This window comes from Anolis sagrei, chromosome 1, assembly GCF_037176765.1.
Source record: "Anolis sagrei isolate rAnoSag1 chromosome 1, rAnoSag1.mat, whole genome shotgun sequence".
NCBI classification, from domain to species: Eukaryota; Metazoa; Chordata; class Lepidosauria; order Squamata; family Dactyloidae; genus Anolis; species Anolis sagrei.
Window position 1 is genome coordinate 282,174,934 of NC_090021.1, and position 18,810 is coordinate 282,193,743.

Here is an 18,810-nt window from a genome sequence, read left to right on the forward strand (position 1 = left end):
ATGTGCAAAGGAAGATGTCTTTTTTATTTTTATTTTTGCAATAGCAACTGTAGGCTGGTGAAACTGGCAGTGTGATAATCCACTCAGGGGGGAGACTGCTTGGGATGCAAACATTATTCCAAATAATGTTTTGGCAATATGTGAGCTTGGCTGCTCCTTTTTAATTTAGCAACACAGTTAGCAATAACATCTGCAGAAAGAAAATAATTGTTTCATAGACTTGGGTAGGATTGGGATTCTAATTTGGATATAAGGGAAGAAATCAGTGTGTTTGAGGGGGGGAAAGTGAACAAGGAAAGGACTCTTCCACATAACACCAAGCTATGGTGTTGATATACATATGAACCAACCAATTACTTTTTTAGGATTACTCTTTTTTATATTTCTCTTAATTTAGTTTTTGTTACTCTTTGTGTACCCTTTTCACTGATGTTGCATCTTTTATTCATCTTTACTTACTTGGTATTTGGGTTAGTGCACCTCAAAGGCTTGTCTTTCATTGCCTTTCTGTCCCCTGACAACTTTGATGAGGTTGGCTTCTTGTGCCCTATTTTTTGTTTGTAAGACTTCCTCATTTAGACATCTATGCACAAAAATCTCCATTCTCATGGAAGCCATATCTGCAGTGACAGAGTATATGAACCCAAAGCTTACTCCCATAGTCAGGTCTGAGGATAAAATTCGCTTAGCCATGTGTGACTCGACACTTTATTCCACTGGATTTCAGTCTCTAAATCTGCTGCTTCTGTTGTTGTTATGTGTCTTAAAGTCATATATGACTTATGGCAACCCTGAGGTGAATCTACATGGGGTTTTCTTGGCATAATTTATTCAGAGGTGCATTGTCTTTGCCTTCCTCTGAGAGTCTGTGACTTACCCACGGTCACCTGTTGAGTTTCAGTGGCTGAGTGACAGTTTGAACCCTAGTCTCCCAGTGTCTTAATCTGACACTCAAACCAGTGCACTCTTCTGAATTTCTCTACATATGTAACAATAATTCAAATAAGTAGGATATTCTGCTAAACATTGAAACAATTTCCTACATGGCACTTTGAGATAAGTCCTCTTAGATCCTTACCAACTTGGATGCCACACTTGATACAGTGCCAGAAGATACTTTTGGCCTCTGTTTGTCCACTAATAATGGACTCATTTCAAGCCAAAAAAGGTGCCTCCACTGAAGCTTTATCGCTAATCTTTGTTTCTACAATAAGTCATTTTTTTTCCAAAACCATTTATCACAGTGACAGGAAGTGAGGTGAAATCTTCTGAACAGGGGCACACACGGCAAAACAAACACCACAGGGGTGTTAAGTCTTCCCTATGCTATCCAAATATATATGGCTGGAATTGCACTTAAAAACATACCTGTTCCATCTTACAAACAAATTTATTCATTTGTTTATTTATTTACAGTATTTATATTCCGCCCTTCTCTCCCTGCAGGAGACTCAGGGCGGATTACAGTGCTCATATACATGGCAAACATTCAATGCCACAGACACACAACATATTTAGACAAACACAGAGGCAATTTGACATTACAGCTTTATGAGATTATGCTTGAATTCCGGCCACTGGGGGAGCTGTCACTTCACTGTTCACTTGTGACACCGAGTCCTTGATGGAGTACTTCCTCATTGTTACGCCCACTGCTGGAAATTTGTATGGCGTTGTAAATTAGGTAAATTAGCCTCCCCGCATAAGCAGTACCTAAATTTCCTACTTGACAGATGCAGCTGTCTTTCAAACTAAAAGTTCAATAGCAAGCTAGACAAAAGGTCAGGAGCTTTCTCCACCCCAGGCTGGCTTCAAACTCATGACGTTTTGGTCAGTGGTGATTTAATGCAGCTGACTCCTAGCCAACTGTGCCACAGCCCGGTCCACAGCCCCGTCCAAATTCAACTTAAGAACAAACATACAGTACCTAAATTGTTTATAACTTGGGGACTGCCTGTAGTCAATGTCCATTCACAACAGTGCAGGTTTTCAACATGTCTGAAGGAGACAGTTATAAGGCCTCTGTTGAAAAAGACTTCCATGGATCCTACCATAGTTGATAAATACCAGCCAATATCCCCCATTCTGTTTTTGAGCAGTTTAAAAGAACATGTGATGGATTCTCAGCTGCAGGGATCCCCAGACGAAATGGATTATTTTGATCCATAGCCATCTGGTGCCAGGTCTGGTCAGGGGAAGGAGATGGCTTTGGTTGGCTTGGTGGATGACCTAGAAAAGGAGAGCATGCCCTTGATGCTGGATCTCTCAGCAGCTTTCATTTGACCATGGTATCCTTCAGAGCTGCCTTGCATAGATGAGGCCTGGAATCACTGTTTTACAGTGACTGTATTTCTTCCTGGAAGGATGAGCCCTGAAGAGCTCACCTTGGTCATTGTCCCTAGGATCATCCCCACAAGCTATTTCTGATTCTAACTATGCCCATTCCTCGAGATGCCTGACCTGACCACAGTTTTACATCCCTTGGTTGCATCCCAATTGGATTACAGCAATGTGCTGTGCGAGATTGCCTTTGAAAAATGTTTGAAAACTCCTGACGGTAGAAATAGTCCTTGCCTATTACATGGAGTAGTTACAGGAATTACACAGCTCCCCTGCTCTATGAACTCCAACAGCTACTGATCTATTCCTGGGCATAATTCAAACTGCTAGTTATGACCTTAAAGGCCCGATGTAGCTTAGGACCCAGCTTTCTAACAGAACACATTTCCCCCTGTGAGTCCATCCAGACCCTGAGGTACACTGCAAACGCGCTTCTTTAATTCCCACTACTTTCATAGGTATGGTTACTGGGAGTACAAGGTAGAATCATTTTGGTAGTTGCTCCTAGACTTTGGAACGCTCCTTGCTTACCTTCAGCTGGCTTTTAGAACTGACAGCTTTTAAGGAACGGGTTTTCCTATGCTGTATAGTTTATGTTGTGCTGTGTTAAGTGCTGTTTATCTTTGTTAAATGTGTGTTGTAAATGTAGTTCTATTCCAGTGTTGCCTTTTTGTATATTTGTAACTATTTTGTTGTTTTGATTTGTAAAGTACTTTGAGTTCTTTGGGGAAAGAGGGGTATAGATGACAATAGCAGTGACTACACCTGCACCTCCAATTTCCCTTTTTTGTTACTGCCTGACATATTTGACCATTGGTGTGCTATTATTTGTGCTTACTGAGGCTTTAACTTTTCTCCTCCGCCTGTCTTACAGAGTTCCTGCTGGGGACTGTGCGGAAGGATGGCAGCTGCAGAGCCCCTGACCGCGTTCTCCCGCTGGTACCTCTATGCCATTCATGGCTACTTCTGTGAGGTGATGTTCACAGCTGCTTGGGAGTTTGTAGTTAATTTCAACTGGAAGTTCCCAGGCGTCACGAGTGTATGGGCCCTCTTCATCTACGGAACCTCCATCCTCATCGTAGAAAAGATGTACCTGTACCTGAAGGACAAGTGTAACATACTCCTTCGCTGCCTCATTTATACCTTGTGGACGTATGTTTGGGAATTCACCACTGGCTTCATCCTGCGCCAGTTCAACGCTTGCCCTTGGGACTACTCTCAGTTTGACTTGAACTTCATGGGCCTCATAACTCTGGAGTATGCCATTCCGTGGTTCTGTGCGGCCATTATCATGGAACAGCTAGTCATCAGGAACACCCTGCGTTTGCGCTTTGATGAGAATGCTGAACCCGGGGTGCCCACTGCTACTGTAACCTTGGCCAATGGTCATGTGAAAACTAATTGAAAGGTGAACTTGAAGTTATGCTGTGAACTTTTCTGCCCCCTCTGTTGAAGACTTGCAATGACGGCCTCCAAACGAAACTTCTTCCTGTATGATAAACAAACCTCCTAGATTGGGAGGTATGCATGAAAAAGCGGAATCAGTAGGTTTTCTATGGAATTTGCCCTTTTTTCTTTCTTAAACAACAAGTAGCACAGTCAGCTATCTGTTGGATAGATACTTTGACTTGTAACTTACTGTGAAAGCAGTCCTGTTACCTGCATTTTACTGCATAGGGTTTGGGTGGGGAGGGGAGGGGATAAGACAAACGCTAGTCAACGTTTACAAAATAACAAGTTAGTGGATTGACACAGATACCCCAGTTAATGTAGATTTGGCTTCTATTCCGTTTGGCAATATTCAGGTGCTTGCTTGCAACCAATACCTCCCGCGGGACCTGAGATACTACAGGGTCAAGGAAAAACCAACTGCTGCTGAGACAGCCCAACAGTGGCAGCCTTCTGGGGAGGTAAAATTTGCCCTCTTGTGTGCTCCTCCTGAGGCTTTTTTTAAAAAAAAGATTGCACCACCACGTATAATATTATGGTGCTGGACATCTTGCTGAATTTATATAACATATATACTTTTTGAACCATCCAATGTAATGCTCGCTCAAGAGCTTGTTCTCTCATTCATATATATATATATATATATATATATATATATATATATGAGTACTTTTTTGCTGGATGAATGATAGCATTCCTGTACAAGCTGCATTTTGGCCAAGTAGTCAAAAGTGGGAAAGAAGTATGGCCGAAGTCTTCCCTGCCTCCTGTCCTTGCACCTTGTAGTGGAACTCAATAGAAGGGCTCCTTCAGGTCTGATCCTTGCAACTCTCAAAGTAAGTGTTCTCATCACCAGGCTCCTCTATGGCCCCACAGCCTGTAGCTGGGCAACACTCTACCACTTAATTCTATTGTTATGGATCACCGGCCGGCCCTGGTGTCAATGTCATCTGCCCTCCTTGGGATTTGGAATCCTGTCAAACAGACTATTGAATACTTGTGTGTATTTTGGTTTCTACTGCATTTTCTCTGCACCCCGCCTACTGTACTCAGTATGCTCATCACAGTGTTAACGGTGCAGCAATTAGCCCTGTTCTTCATCAGGTTATTGATGAGTAGCTGCTGATGATACAATACTGCTTCAGAGTGAGGAGCACTGAAGAATTTTTCTCCAGTTACTTTCAGATGGGCTGTGAACAATTTTCTGCATGTTTTCTAGAACTTGAGGCAAACTTCCCAAGGAGATGCAACTTTCTTGGGTTTTGCAAGAAGTAGCAATCATAAGGAAGATACTTTCCATCTGGCAGCCATCAAATGATGTTTTGTTCATCTGAGAGTAAAAGAAAAACAACAAATCCCAACCTATCTTTTTGGGATAAGTGGGTTTGTTGAAAACAACTAGCATCCAAGAGCCTTAAGAGGAGGTCATGCTTGTGATTCGGCCACCTGGCCCAGAACAGTTCCACGTACCTGAATGGAATGGTATTGCACTAGCAATGAGCTTGACTTGTGATGTGCATTTCTCCATGTGGTCCCAAATCCCCTTCTGTGTTTGAAAATATGGCTGGTTTCTTTGGCTGACCACTGACTGTTTCATCCACCTGGTAATCGGCTCAAACAGCTCCTCTTTGTCCTATTTAGTTCCATTGAAGGGGAAACAAAACATACCCAGAGAGAGAATGTATCCATACTGCATTGTTTTAGCAGTTTGATCCCATTTTAACTGTCAAGGCTCCATCCTGTAGAATTCTGAGATGGGTTATTTGGTGAAATGCCATTCAGCTAGAAAGCTCTAGTAAACTACAGATCCCAGGATTCCAAAGCAAGAAGCCATGAGTTAAAGTATCACAGCATCATACTGCTACAATTGTGCATTGTCGATGTCCTGAAAGACACCTGGTCATCCTGAATGGATTCTACAAAGTGTTATACATGAGAAAAAGTGTAGCATTAACCTGTCTCATGTTTTCAGATTGTGATTAATTTATGTCTCCCCATTTCCCTTCAGGTGTGACATCCATTGCTGGCAATGGATGGGCAGGAGCACTGCCAGCAGACTTTTAATCAGGTCTGCTCTGTGGTTGACAGTGTCTCCTGAAATACTCTGCACTTAGCAAACAACCACACAGATTAGCAGTTTTCTAGTTAGTCAGATTTTTAAAATTCACGATTGAATCGAGCTCTGCTTTATGTGTGGTGTGGGGCCAGACCTGATTTATTGCTTAGCAGCCTTGCAACACTAGTTAATTGGAGTGGAAATAAGGTGGACGGGAAACCCACTGTTTCTGGAGTCATGATCTGAAGCCTTCTTCCAGTGCAGTCCTGTCAATGTTTACTCAGCAGCAAGCCCACTTGAATTATTGGGCAGGAACTGGACTCCGTGACCTCCAAGGTTTATTCCTCCAACACTTTGTGATTCTAAGTGGGCATAGGATTGCAGCCTTAATCAATATCGGGATGCAGTGAATACTGTAAAGAGAAAACACATTTTCTTGGCATCCTACATCTCTAAACTGCTGTTCTGTCCTCTCAAAATAAATTGGGAAGATATTGGATGCTGGCTTTGTGGCTTCTCGTGAAAAACTTTTTAGAAAACACTAAAAGCAATTTTCCTCCAAATGTTCCATGATTGAGGGAATAGTAAAAGTAGAAAATGAGCTTCTCTTACATTTCTTGGTAATTTTGTTTGTGAAGCATCACGTAAGACTCAGTAAGTACTGACTCGCCACTTTTAATGCTGATGACTGATTTCCAATGAATAGATGTCCAGTTTTAGACTTCTCTAAAGTACTGATCTCTTAAATGGGCTTGTAAAAGCATGAAAGGAAAATGTCTAAAAATAGCAAAGTCTCAAGGGTTACATTTTTGTGAAATTAATAACACAGCCCCATGTTCTTTGGGTAGCTCTCATCTCCTCCTAAATAGCACCATTCTTTGAAGGCTGGTAAGTAGTTGTTTGTTAACGCTGAAGAACAACATCTAGTCTTTAATCTGCTGACACCTCACTACATCATTTCCTAAAGTTTATTTTATGCCATTTTCTGTAATTCATATAGTATAACCATTTCCTCAAGGAGCTCTGATTTTCACAAACACATGCACTTTATTTACACTTGGCATATGGGTAACTGAGCTGAGCTCAAAACATCAATACTTTCCCATGAATTATCCTCCAGATAACCTTTTGACTATAAGACTTTTCTTTGGCATTTCCCCCCTCCTCTCTTAAATCATTGTATGTGCCAGCTTTTCAGATCTCTTCACTTTTAGGAGGAAATCCCAATTGTGCAGCCACATATTTACTTCTTTCATTTCTTTTATGTTTCTTTTCTCATTCTTTCAGTTCATGTGATGGGGGTGGGTGGATGGGAACTCCTACTCTTATTTTATAACTGGTTTGCTTAAACTACATAGCAATGGCCACACTATTGACAACTGTAGCCCAGTAGCTGTGCAGTGGAGGAGCCACTGGCATCTAAAACACACAACAATAAAACGCACACAGTCCTCAGTTAAATGTTTGCTTGTATGTGTATCCTCCTCAATAGATTAAAGTTGCCTGTTTTAATTCACCAGCAATAAAAAAGGTGTGGTTTGTTAGCTTTGCCTTTGCTCATGCGGAAAGGGTGGCTCTATTTAATTTGTTGCAGATGTGGTGATGGAGGATGGACCTATTACAAACTTGCCTAAGAAAGCATTTTTCAAACATTGGGTGGTTGTAGTCTTTTTTGGGTTGTATGGCCATGTTCCAGAAGCATTCTCTCCTGACATTTCACCTGTATCTATGGCAGGCATCCTCAGAGGATGCCTGCTATAGATGCAGACAAAACATCAGGAGAGAATACTTCTGGAACATGGCCATACAGCCCAAAAAAAACTACAACAACCCAGTGATTCCGGCCATGAAAGCCTTCGACAACACAGTTTTCAAAGAGTTTCCTCCACACATAGATGATATACCATAAACAAGACATTTTCTATCTCATTTAAACGAAGAAAGCGGGATGTAAACATAACGACGACAACAACAACATTTGGATTATATGGCTTATCGAATCATTTTATGTTCTGGCTGAACAAGAGAATTCCATGCTTCACAGACAATGGATGATTTTTAAGGACTCTAAGGAATGCTATGCTATGCTTCTACATAGTGGGCCGAGGCACCATTTAGAAAACATACGTTTCTTTTAAAATCCGAGGCGTTTCCTTGGCCAAGTGGGGAATTCAACCCTTGTCTTCAGAGTTTGGCTCTGCAAGAGATTTAAAGGCAACCAAATCCTTGCACATTCAGATGTCATATTCTAAAAATTATAGAACAGTGGTATACAGCTTTGGTCCTCCCAAGTATTTGGTCCTCCCAGAAGCCCTGGACAGCTTGTCCAGTGTTCAGGAATTCTAGGAAAACCAACGGTTGGACACCATTGTTTTAGAACAGCAAGACTACAAATCCCTCCCCCCAAATCAGCCCTCCATATTAGCTGGGACCCTCGTGATGGTGAAAACCCACAAATGAAGTAATTGATTTTTTTAACCTAAGATAATGACTCTCTTACAATTTCTAGGTCTCCCAGTTGACTATAGTATTACATTAGAGAATCCCAGAGAGGTACTTTTTCTAGACATCTCTAGATGCTCCAGTATAACTGGTGGAAGTTGACTGTAGAGTCGCACTATAGGACCTATAGAAAAAAATTAAATCAAATTGTGAATAATCAAATCTCCAAATGTCAAAACCACAAAAGTGGAGGGATGGCTATTCAACCAAATTATATTACTAGGTGATAAATTCCTTCTTCAGAGTAGCTGTCTTGTTTAGAGATAGGTGAATTGTGTCACATTCACCCATCATATAGCACTTAGCCGTAAGGCTTCTGCACTAGAAGGTCACCGTATTAAATAATCATCCATCATCGGCTGTAGAGATCTCTGATGCTGTAGTTAAATCCTTTCCATTTCTGCTTACAGAATTGCCAGCCACTCTCATCCCAGCCAATTCCAATCTCTCCGTGAAAGCTAGACTTTGCTCATCTGACTAATTTGGTCAGGAATACATTGTTACTTATTCTTCCAGTCTTCCTGATTTTGCTGAGACTCAGTTTTACAAAGCATATTCCAAGTTTTTTTCTCCTGTAGAACATAAAAGATTGTAATTTCTGGTGGGCAGAAAGATTCGCTGGTAATGTTCTTAGACTGTGATCTCTGTAAACTCAGCTCTATTTCCCATCTGATGTATGCCGTGACTTTCAAAACAGGTGAGATGGCTGCTGAGTGTCACAAATACTTCTAAAAATCACAGCTGAAAGCACACATGAAAATCTTTCCAGGAGCAACGCAGCAGGGTGCTTTTTCGAGGTGATGCTGGGGATAAATGAGTTTCCCCCCTCCTCATCACGAGTTTTATCACACCAGTCCACTGTTTCGCCACAATCATTTTAGGGTAGGGAATGGACACATGCCAATTTTAGCGTTTTCAATATTGCAAGATTTTGTTCCTGTTTTCCCCCATTTTATTTTACATACATGTTTGAGGTATTCCCAGATTTTTTTTCTCCAAATACCTGGCATAATCAAAAAGTTTTTATACAAGCTTCTCAGGTTTGTTTATTTTAAAACCAGGATTAAACTGGGGAAAAAAACAGCATCAAAATCTGGGACCTTTCTACCAGTCTGGATGTGCCATAAATTTAATAAACTGACCAGGAGTAGTTCTCTAGGGTTTCAGAGTAGTTCTTTATTTTTTCAGTTTTACCCTGAGATGCCTGGTATTAATCTTGGGATTTTCTACATGACAGCCAGGATGATAACACTGAATTATCCTCCTTTCCTCTCACAGAGTTATTTATATATAAAGGCATTTATCAGGAAGGGGAACATTTTTAACTTCTCACATTAAGCAAACAAAACTGAAGGTACTGATTGTCCAGTTGTGTCAAACGGATGCAGAATGAACAAAATTCATGACATAAGTGCTCCATTCATTAACATGAGTATGCAATTTCCCCCACAGGAATAGTTCAGGCCTGATTTCATGATCTTCAAATTTGAGCAGCAGTTACAGAGCCTATATGGGCATTACTTCATTTCCATGCTCTCATCAAGATCAGAAGATTTTTTTTGTCAAAGTTTAACGATAAATTTAAACATTTATATTGAAGGATAACTGATATTTGATTATATAAACTTGTAAATGGATAAAATGAGAAATGCAGAATCAAATATAGTATGTCACCACATCTGTGGGGGAATGCCATATTTCATCGCATAATAGTCGCTACTGCACAATAGTCACAATCCCATTTTTTAGCCCTTTCAATTGGTATTTTTGCTTTCTTTGACTAATAGTTGCACCCTTAATTCATTGGCCCAATGTACTCGCTGAGCAAAGCCCTGTAGCTGGAAAGGTCATTTGCGCATGAGCGAGTGAGGCTCAGCAAGGTTAAGCCCTGTAGCTGGAAAGAGGGCAGGCACATGGTCAAGTGAACCTTCCGGCAAGTGAGTGAAACACTAACCAGGTGAAGCCCTATAAATGGATTTTTTTTACCACATAATAGATATACCCCCCTTTTTCAGCCAAAAAAAAGGGATAAAAATGTTACTATTACGTGATGAAATGGAATCTGGAAAATTGGAACAACTATTTATTTGAGCAAGTCCAATCGGACATTATAGCATGTATAGTCTGAGAAGATACATCTAATGATAAAATAGAAGAAATTAAAGAGAAATGTGTGATTTATATGAAATGGTTAGAAAATGGTGAAGCTAGTACAGACATTGTACAAAGATTAAGAAAACTGTTCATGGATAAAAATAAAGATATAGAGGAAAATATGGGGAAAGGAAGGGTGGAGAAGGGAAGACAAATAAAAATGTAATGAGAAGTATTAATTTTGTAAAGAAGGTGAATATATAACATAGAAATACTTCAATATTTACAATGTATACACACAATATGTTTGGTACTATGTACTCAATTAAAAAAAAAGGGAATAAGAGAAATGCGGTATGTTCCTGGATTGCTCATCGATACAGAAAACTGTAATAGATATTACAGTTGTGTTGGATGACCTCGAAAATTTCTCGAGATGACATATTTTATGAGATATGCATAAATTAAAACTGCAGATACTGGTCCAATGGATTCAAGAGCCACACTGTATAGTAAATCAGCTTGCTAACAAATATTCAAAAAACACTCACTTGCTAAATATTTTTTCCCCTGATACTGTTGGCCCTCTATCCACAGAATTGATGCTAGAATTCAACCATCTAAGTTTTGAAAATAATTTTTTTAAAAAGCCAAAGAGCAAACCTTGATTTTGCCATTTTATATACAGGTTGCCATTTACTACATCATTGTATATAATGGGGCATGAGCATCCACAGATTTTGGTATCCACGGAATAGCCTGGAAACAAGAGCCCACTGTAATATTTTCCTCAATGATTGATTTATATTTCAATAAAACAGTTGAGTCATAATAATCCTTATATAGAAATTGTAGTGCTGCCACTTTAGAAATGCAAACTGGTATAACAATTAAAAAAACATTAAAGAAGGGTGCTTAATCAGAGAAAAGTTTGGAGAAACAGACCCCAGATGAATTAATGGCAGCCAGCCCAGGAGTACAGTCATTGACCACCACAGCATAATTATTTGTTATTAATTATTTACTAACACTAGTGGAAGTCAGCAATTTAGGAAAGACAATCACAGATCTTTGCTGATAAAGCCTGAAAACTACAAGGAAAGAGAGAGTACATTAGAAATATTGCAAAAAGATGAAAAAGAAGAACATCAGAAGATCACAACTGATCAGACCAAGAGTCTACCTAGTCCACCAACCTGTTCTGCAAAGTGGCCAAAGTAAGAGGAGAATTAAAACTTGACACTTGAACATCAATTGAATATATACTCTCAGATTTATCTTTCATTGACCTCTTTTGAAACTGAAACAGTGTGAGGTCCCCAAGGTTGGCTTCCATGTCCAACTCAGGATCTCAATACTCCAGCATTCAAAGTGACTGACTTACTTGACTTACTTATTAAAATATTTATTCCTGCGTTGTCTTGAGTTTTCAGACAAAATCAATCAGTACATTTTAAAACTAAAATAATTCAAACATTAAAACATATTGAATAACTTAAGTCAAAACATGGCAAGCTTAAAATAGTTAAAAACCTTGCACATTTAGGAAAAACAAATTAAGTTCCTTTGGCTAATTAGGTTTTTGTAGTGAAATGAAGCTGATGACAGCATGAAGCAAGCCTCCAAGGGGAAGGTATTCCAGGACGGGGCCACTGCAACAGACAAAGTCTCCCCCATTACAGCAAAGATATCTTTCTTGTATTGCTTGGGCCCAGTAGCAGACTTCAGTTAATTCCAAATTACTACTAGAAACTTGAGCTAGTCATAGTTCTATAAAAATAGGGGAGAGTGACATCATGCTTTATTGCATCATCGCAAGATTCTTCACCACATCAGGTTGCCCTGGTCTTCTCTCATTATGATAACATGGTATAGCAGAACATCAGTCACTCCTTATTCATTTATTTCCGTACTTCCGCTCACTTCCCTTGTTGTAAAGGTCCTCTCCTGGATCTAAAATTGCCCAAAGGATCCCAAAAACATGGTGAAAATGCTCCTCACACCTCCTAGAGCAGTGTTTCTCAGTGCCGTGACCCCTTAATACAGTTCCTCATGTTATGGTGACCCCCAATCAAAAAATTATTTTTGTTGCTATTTCATAACTATAATTTTGCTACTGTTATGAATCTTAATGTAAATATCTGATATGCAGAATGTATTTTCATTCACTGGACCAAATTTGGCACAAATACCTGATACACCCACATTTGAATACTGGAGGGGTTGGAAGGGATTGATTTGGTCATTTGAGAGTTGTAGTTTCTCAGATTTATAGTTCACCTACAATCAAAGAGCATTCTGAACTCCACCAACAGTGGAATTGAACCAAACTTGGCACACAGAACTCCCATGACCAACAGAAAATACTAGGAGGGTTTGGTGGGCATTGACCTTGAATTTTGGAGTTGTAGTTCACCTACATCCAGAGAGCACTTGAGAAACTACAAGTTGCTTCTGGTGTGAGAGAATTGGCCATCTGCAAGGATGCTGCCCAGAAGATGTCCAGATGTTTTACCATCCTGTGGCAGGCTTCTCTCATGTCTCCGAATGAGAAGCTGGAGCTAACAGACGGGAGATCACCCTGCTCCCTGGATTCGAACTGCCGGCACAAGGGTTTAACCCATTGCGCCACCAGGGGCTCTTCAGCCATAGGAGCCAGTCAAATGTGGACTGAAATTAGTAGATATTTTCAAGTGGGAAGCTATTAATCAGAAAAGTAGTCCCAAAGAATAGGCTTTCAACTGTGAAAGATTTTTGTTTTGTTTTTGCACTGGGTTTAATTTGCACACAAGACCTCTCTTATTTATATTATTGTAAAATGTTCAGGAAGAGAAATCCTGGGTTTATGCTGCAGCATCACTTGCCTCAATGTAAATAGGTATGGTTAGATAACCTAGATTAGGGAGCATTACATGATGGCAATTGGATATTGTTGACTGAAAGGGCTTTTAATATAGGTCAACTGAAATCAAGAACACACTCACCTTCAGTCTTCCAGCAGAAGATGTGTCACAACCACGGGAAGTATTCACAAAATATTAAGGAGAGTAAAATTAGTTACGATTATGGGACTGCACAAGAAGTCCATGCATCAGCATGTACTTTTCAGCAGCTGTCTTCTCAATTGCTAGCAGCAGCATTATAGTAGTCCCCATAAACGCTGTGGGAGTTAAAAGAGGACAACAAGGTTATCTCAAGAACATATTCCTTAGAGGAAAGAGAGTACAACATTTATTTTAACATCCAACAACTTCCTGAAATTTGTAAGTTAGAATGAAATATCGCATATACTTGTGCTGAAAATATTGTACATCTGATTTACTTTACTCTGCTCCTCATGTAGAAAACATTACTGATACATTTACAATATAATCCATTTGTAAATGAAATAATTTCTACTTCCAGGTTTATTTTTCTTTCTTTCTCTGAATTCTCTAATAATAATAATAATAATAATAATAATAATAATAATAATAATAATAATAATTATTATTATTATTATTATTCAGGCAGACAGAGTTTTGGAGCACAATACTCCTGACCTCACAACTGTGTTAAAAAACAAAAGATGGATTTTTGATGTTGCAATCTCAGGCGACAGCAGGATTGAAGAGAAACAACTGGAAAAGCTGACACGATACAAGGATTTAAAGATTGAACTGCAAAGACTATGGCACAAGACAGTAAAGGTGGTCCCTGTGGTGACTGGCACACTGGGCACAGTGCCTAAAGACCTTGGCCTGCACTTAAACACAATCGGTGCTGACAAAATTACCATCTGTCAGCTGCAGAAGGCCGCCCTACTGGGATCTGCACACATTATTCACCGATACACCACATAGCCCTAGACACTTGGCAAGTGTCTGGCGTGTAATCCAATACAACAACCAGCATCATGATCTTGTTTGCTGTGTACTAATCTTGTTAGTACACAGTTCAAAAAACAACAACAACTTTATTTTTGTATTCTGCCTCCATCTCCCCGAAGGGACTCGGGGTGGCTTACATGGGGACAAGCCCAATCAAAATAATTTAAAATATAAACAACATCATAAAACAATATAAAAACAAACTACATCATAACACCGTATAAAAACAACAATCGAGAAAAAAACCAGTAGCTTGATATAGTAAACATTTACTGGGCTTGGGTGGCTGGGCAGGTGTAATCAGTTGCAAGGACAGGACTGATGGATAAAGTGCAAAAGCCAGATGACAGAATTAGGAGTAAAAGGGCAATATGAAGTAGAACACCGTATCTATGGGCAGGGGACAGTAGTAAAGTACGAGGACTATATCTTGGGTCATAGCTGAGGGCCAAATTATCTGGGAAACTGTCTAATCAAAGGCACAGTGGAACATCATGTTGAGATTTTCTTTCTGCCTTTCTGATTCTTATCCATGTACATATTTATTCCACTGTCTTATATATTATTTTGTAATAAGCATCCGCACTGGATGCTTTTGGATGCTTTAGCCCTAAAGGAAAAAAAGAAAGAAAATTCCACATTTTTGGTTGTTTATTCATTAAATTAAATATGAATTCGGTCATTTCACTAAAAACAATATCATTTAAGGCAGCTTTAAAGTCATTTCAAACACATTGAAAATAAAGCCATTTAAGTCATCAAAATGTCATTACAATTACCAGTAACTATCAGTTTTAATTGATGCTTTGAACAAACGTGTGCTGAATCCTTAAAAAATAAAGAAATCTGTGACTGTGGGAATTAATCACAGCTCTGGCATAAAGTGGGAGCAACACAGGAGCATGTCCTAGATGTGCACCCATATGTTCTTGTCTTGACACATACTGATTTAAAAATAAAACTTGCTGATGTCTGTTCTCAAAACCAGGTAAACAAGCATACATAACTGAACATAAAATGAGCATACCCTTTCAATAGAAATGCATGGGAGATTATGAAAACTGCCCAGCGATGCTTAGAAATAGTAAAATGGGTATGAACGTTCAAGAGCTCCACAATATAGTTTAATCATACATGACGTAGAAACAAAGAATAGACAAAGGAACTTTGGTTTTAAAGTGACCGTTTTTCCTCTTGTTCACATTCAATACGTGTTTGCTTCTCAAACAGACTTTCAGCAAGCAGGTATCACACATAAAAATAGCCATTTGAACATCAAAATTCAACAAAGTATAAACAGGAAAAGAGAAAGAACTGAGAAGGGGAGTTTGGAGGGTGTTAAGCCTCTATTAATAGAGTTTGGGAAAAGATGCAAACTAAATGGACATTAGACCAAAATTCCGTTAGGGAGCTCTACATGCATAAGTTCCCCTTGCCATATTTTTCCAAGTAAAGGTTTTCCCCTCACATTAAGTCCAGTCATATCAACCTGGCATGCCGTTACCTTCCTGCTGTAGAGGTACCTATTGATTTACTCCTATTTGCATGTTTTTGAACTGCTAGGTTGACAGACACTGGGGCTAACAGTGGGAGCTTACTCTGCTCCCCGGATTTGAACTGGCGACCTTTCGATCAGCAAGTTCAGCAGCTCAGCGGTTTAACCCACTGTGCCACCAGGGGCTGCTATATATATATATATATATATATATATTCCAACCCACATGCATAAGTCTCTTGTTTTGTTGTTTATTAGTTCAGTTGCTTCTGACTCTTCGTGACTTCATGGACCAGCCCACGCCAGAGCTCCCTGTTCTCGTACATATGTGGATATTATTTTTTGGATACTGTAGGAATTGGTATTTCCTTTTTTTCTTTATGCAGCACCCAAAGCCCGCTCCCCCTTACAAAAAAGCCCCTGAAGCTGTCCCACATTCCCATTCCATAGTCTGGCTACATTCCCATTGCCTGATGTGAAATGATGACATCTGTGCTCCCAGAGTCTTCCAGGGATCACAGTACTGCTGTGATCATTTCGTAGGGATACAACCAGACCATGCAGACTATATATGCTGTGGTGATCCAACCAAATGCGTCTCTGAGCCTGTCTGCCTTCTGTGGCCCCTTCCACATAGCGGTATGAAATCCACATTGAACTGGATTATATAGCAGTGTAGGCTCATATAAAAATATTTATTCCCCAACATGCCTTTTTGCATGCATAGCCCATTATAGAGCCTATATGAATGTCTATAAACTTTTCTATGAAACAAAACCTCTCCTTATCTAGACTTGCTATCTCCATCTGAACAACCTTTGGCTAAAGCCTTTAAACAGGAAGCTCTCCTGTTATCTGGCCTTCAAAAGACCTTGCAAAGCACACAGCTGACACCTCAGTCAAACTCATAGCAGGCTCAGTGGCCCTTCGTCGCCATGCCTGGTTTCGAGCTGCTATTTTTTCCCTATCTCAATACACACTTATTGGAGACTTCCTAATGGATGAAGCAGGACTCTTTAATCCTGAAACTGACTCACAACTACAACACTAACACAAGATGAAACAAATAGTCTACAAGTATGACCAGCAGCCATACACCTACCAACGCCAACGCTGGGGCTCTTATTATTACTGTCCCCAATACTACAACAGACCTTTCAACACTTCCTTCTATAGAGGACGGCAAACACCATATGCCCCCTCTACAACTTTGACACGACCCCTTCTTCCCTCCAGAGGTCAGTATCGTGGTATCAGACCCACTAACAACAATAACTTCATTTTTACTATAACGTTAACCACCCCCCTTCCCCACTCCAACTCAACCACTTACATATTTAGACAGACTACATTACTTCCTACCGGCTTGACAGACTATTACTACAGACACCTAGGTCCTGGACATAATTGACAGAGGATATGCTATACAATTTGATACCTACACCCCTGTAGGAAACATCTTCCTCACCCAACCTTTCCATACCATCTGGAAAGAAATTAACTCTCTACTTCACAAAGGAGCTATTTTCCCCATACCATCACATGAAGCCACCTCTTGTTTCTTCTCTCGCTACTTTCTAGTAGACAAAAGAGATGGAGGACTACGTCCCATTTTCGACCTTGGGAAACACCACGTAAATTCCGCATGGTCACTTCCCAACATACTCCCCTTCAATCCAGAGGAGTCTTGCCTAGCAACGGTGCATTTCAAGGATGCTTACTTTCGCATCGCAAATAGACAATCACACTTCAGATTCCTAACTTTTACAGTTCAACATAACAAATTTCCATTCAATTCTCTTCCATTTCGCTTATCACAAGGACCTTGGCCTAGTCATAAACCAAGAAAAATCTCTTCTCTGCCCAACACAACACATCCAATTTATACGAGCTGTCATAGACTCCAGGATGCAGAGAGCCTTCCCCCCAGAAGACTGCCTCTCCAACCTACAATGAGCCATCTTCAACCTCTTACGCTCCCAAGCTCCTCTGCTTGGGCCATCCAGTCTATCCTTGGTCACATGTCTTTTACTACCAACGTCACTCCATACACCCCTTTTTGGATGAGGTCCCAAAACATTTGATCCTCTCCGCGACCCCCAGTCCCGGGTCCTACACTCCCCACACAGTGTCCTCCAGTCCCTATCATGGTGGACAAAAGAATACAATGTTCAATCGGGGATGCCATTCATCCAACCCCGTCCTTCTATGTCCCTCACAACAGACGCTTCCAACTCAGGCTTCCAACTCACTCAAGGACTTCAAAGTCAGTGTCCATTGGTCCCCTCAGGACCGCCATTTTCCACATCAATACCCTCGAGCTGATGGCGGTGGAGAAGCTCTTCATGCTTTCACCCGCATTATATCCAACCGCATGGTCCAAATTGTAACCGACAACACTGTGGTCAAATATTATATCAACAAACAAGAGGGAACACGCTCACAAACACTACTCTGCATTTCGACACGCTTATGAGAATGGTGCATTCAGAGAAATGTCCTTCTCACGGCCATTCACCTCCCAGGACAGGACAATACACTACCAGACTCCCTGAGCAGATCATCCAAAAACAATCACGAGTGGCACCTCCACCCCAAACAATTCAAACCATCACACTCAATGGGGCAAACCCAAAATAGATCTCTTTACATCACCACTAAACAATCACTGCCCTTTTACTGCACAAGACTCCGCCCCCATGCACCCCCAGGCTATCTCGGAGACATCTTCCTATTCCACTGGACTCCAGGTCTACTCTACCTCCCCCCCCCCATCCCCAATCATAACCAAAATAATCCAGGACAACTCGGATTGCATGCTAATCACCCCTTGGTGGCCCCGGCAACACTGGTTTGCACCACTCCTCCAAATCTCCAACAGGGAGTTTCTCCACTTCAAACCAACTCCGGACCTTCTCACTGTAGAGAACGGACTGGTACTTCACCCAGACCTCCAATCCCTCCGCCTGACGGCGTGGATGATTAGACCGCGTTAAACCAATCAG

General features: G+C 40.5%; 1 protein-coding gene across 9 annotated transcripts in view; it reads left to right on the forward strand.

The window, feature by feature from the left end:
- TMEM229B (transmembrane protein 229B) overlaps window positions 1–7,361 on the forward strand; it is a 76,901-nt gene extending 69,540 nt beyond the window's left edge. For all 9 annotated transcript variants that reach the window (XM_060762346.2, XM_060762278.2, XM_060762313.2 and 6 more), the window contains one exon: window positions 3,215–7,361. In XM_060762346.2, the coding sequence (XP_060618329.2) occupies window positions 3,242–3,745 (504 nt within the window). In that variant the 5' untranslated portion in view covers window positions 3,215–3,241 and the 3' untranslated portion in view covers window positions 3,746–7,361. The remainder of the gene's footprint in view (window positions 1–3,214) is intronic.
- Window positions 7,362–18,810: the final 11,449 nt, after the last annotated feature.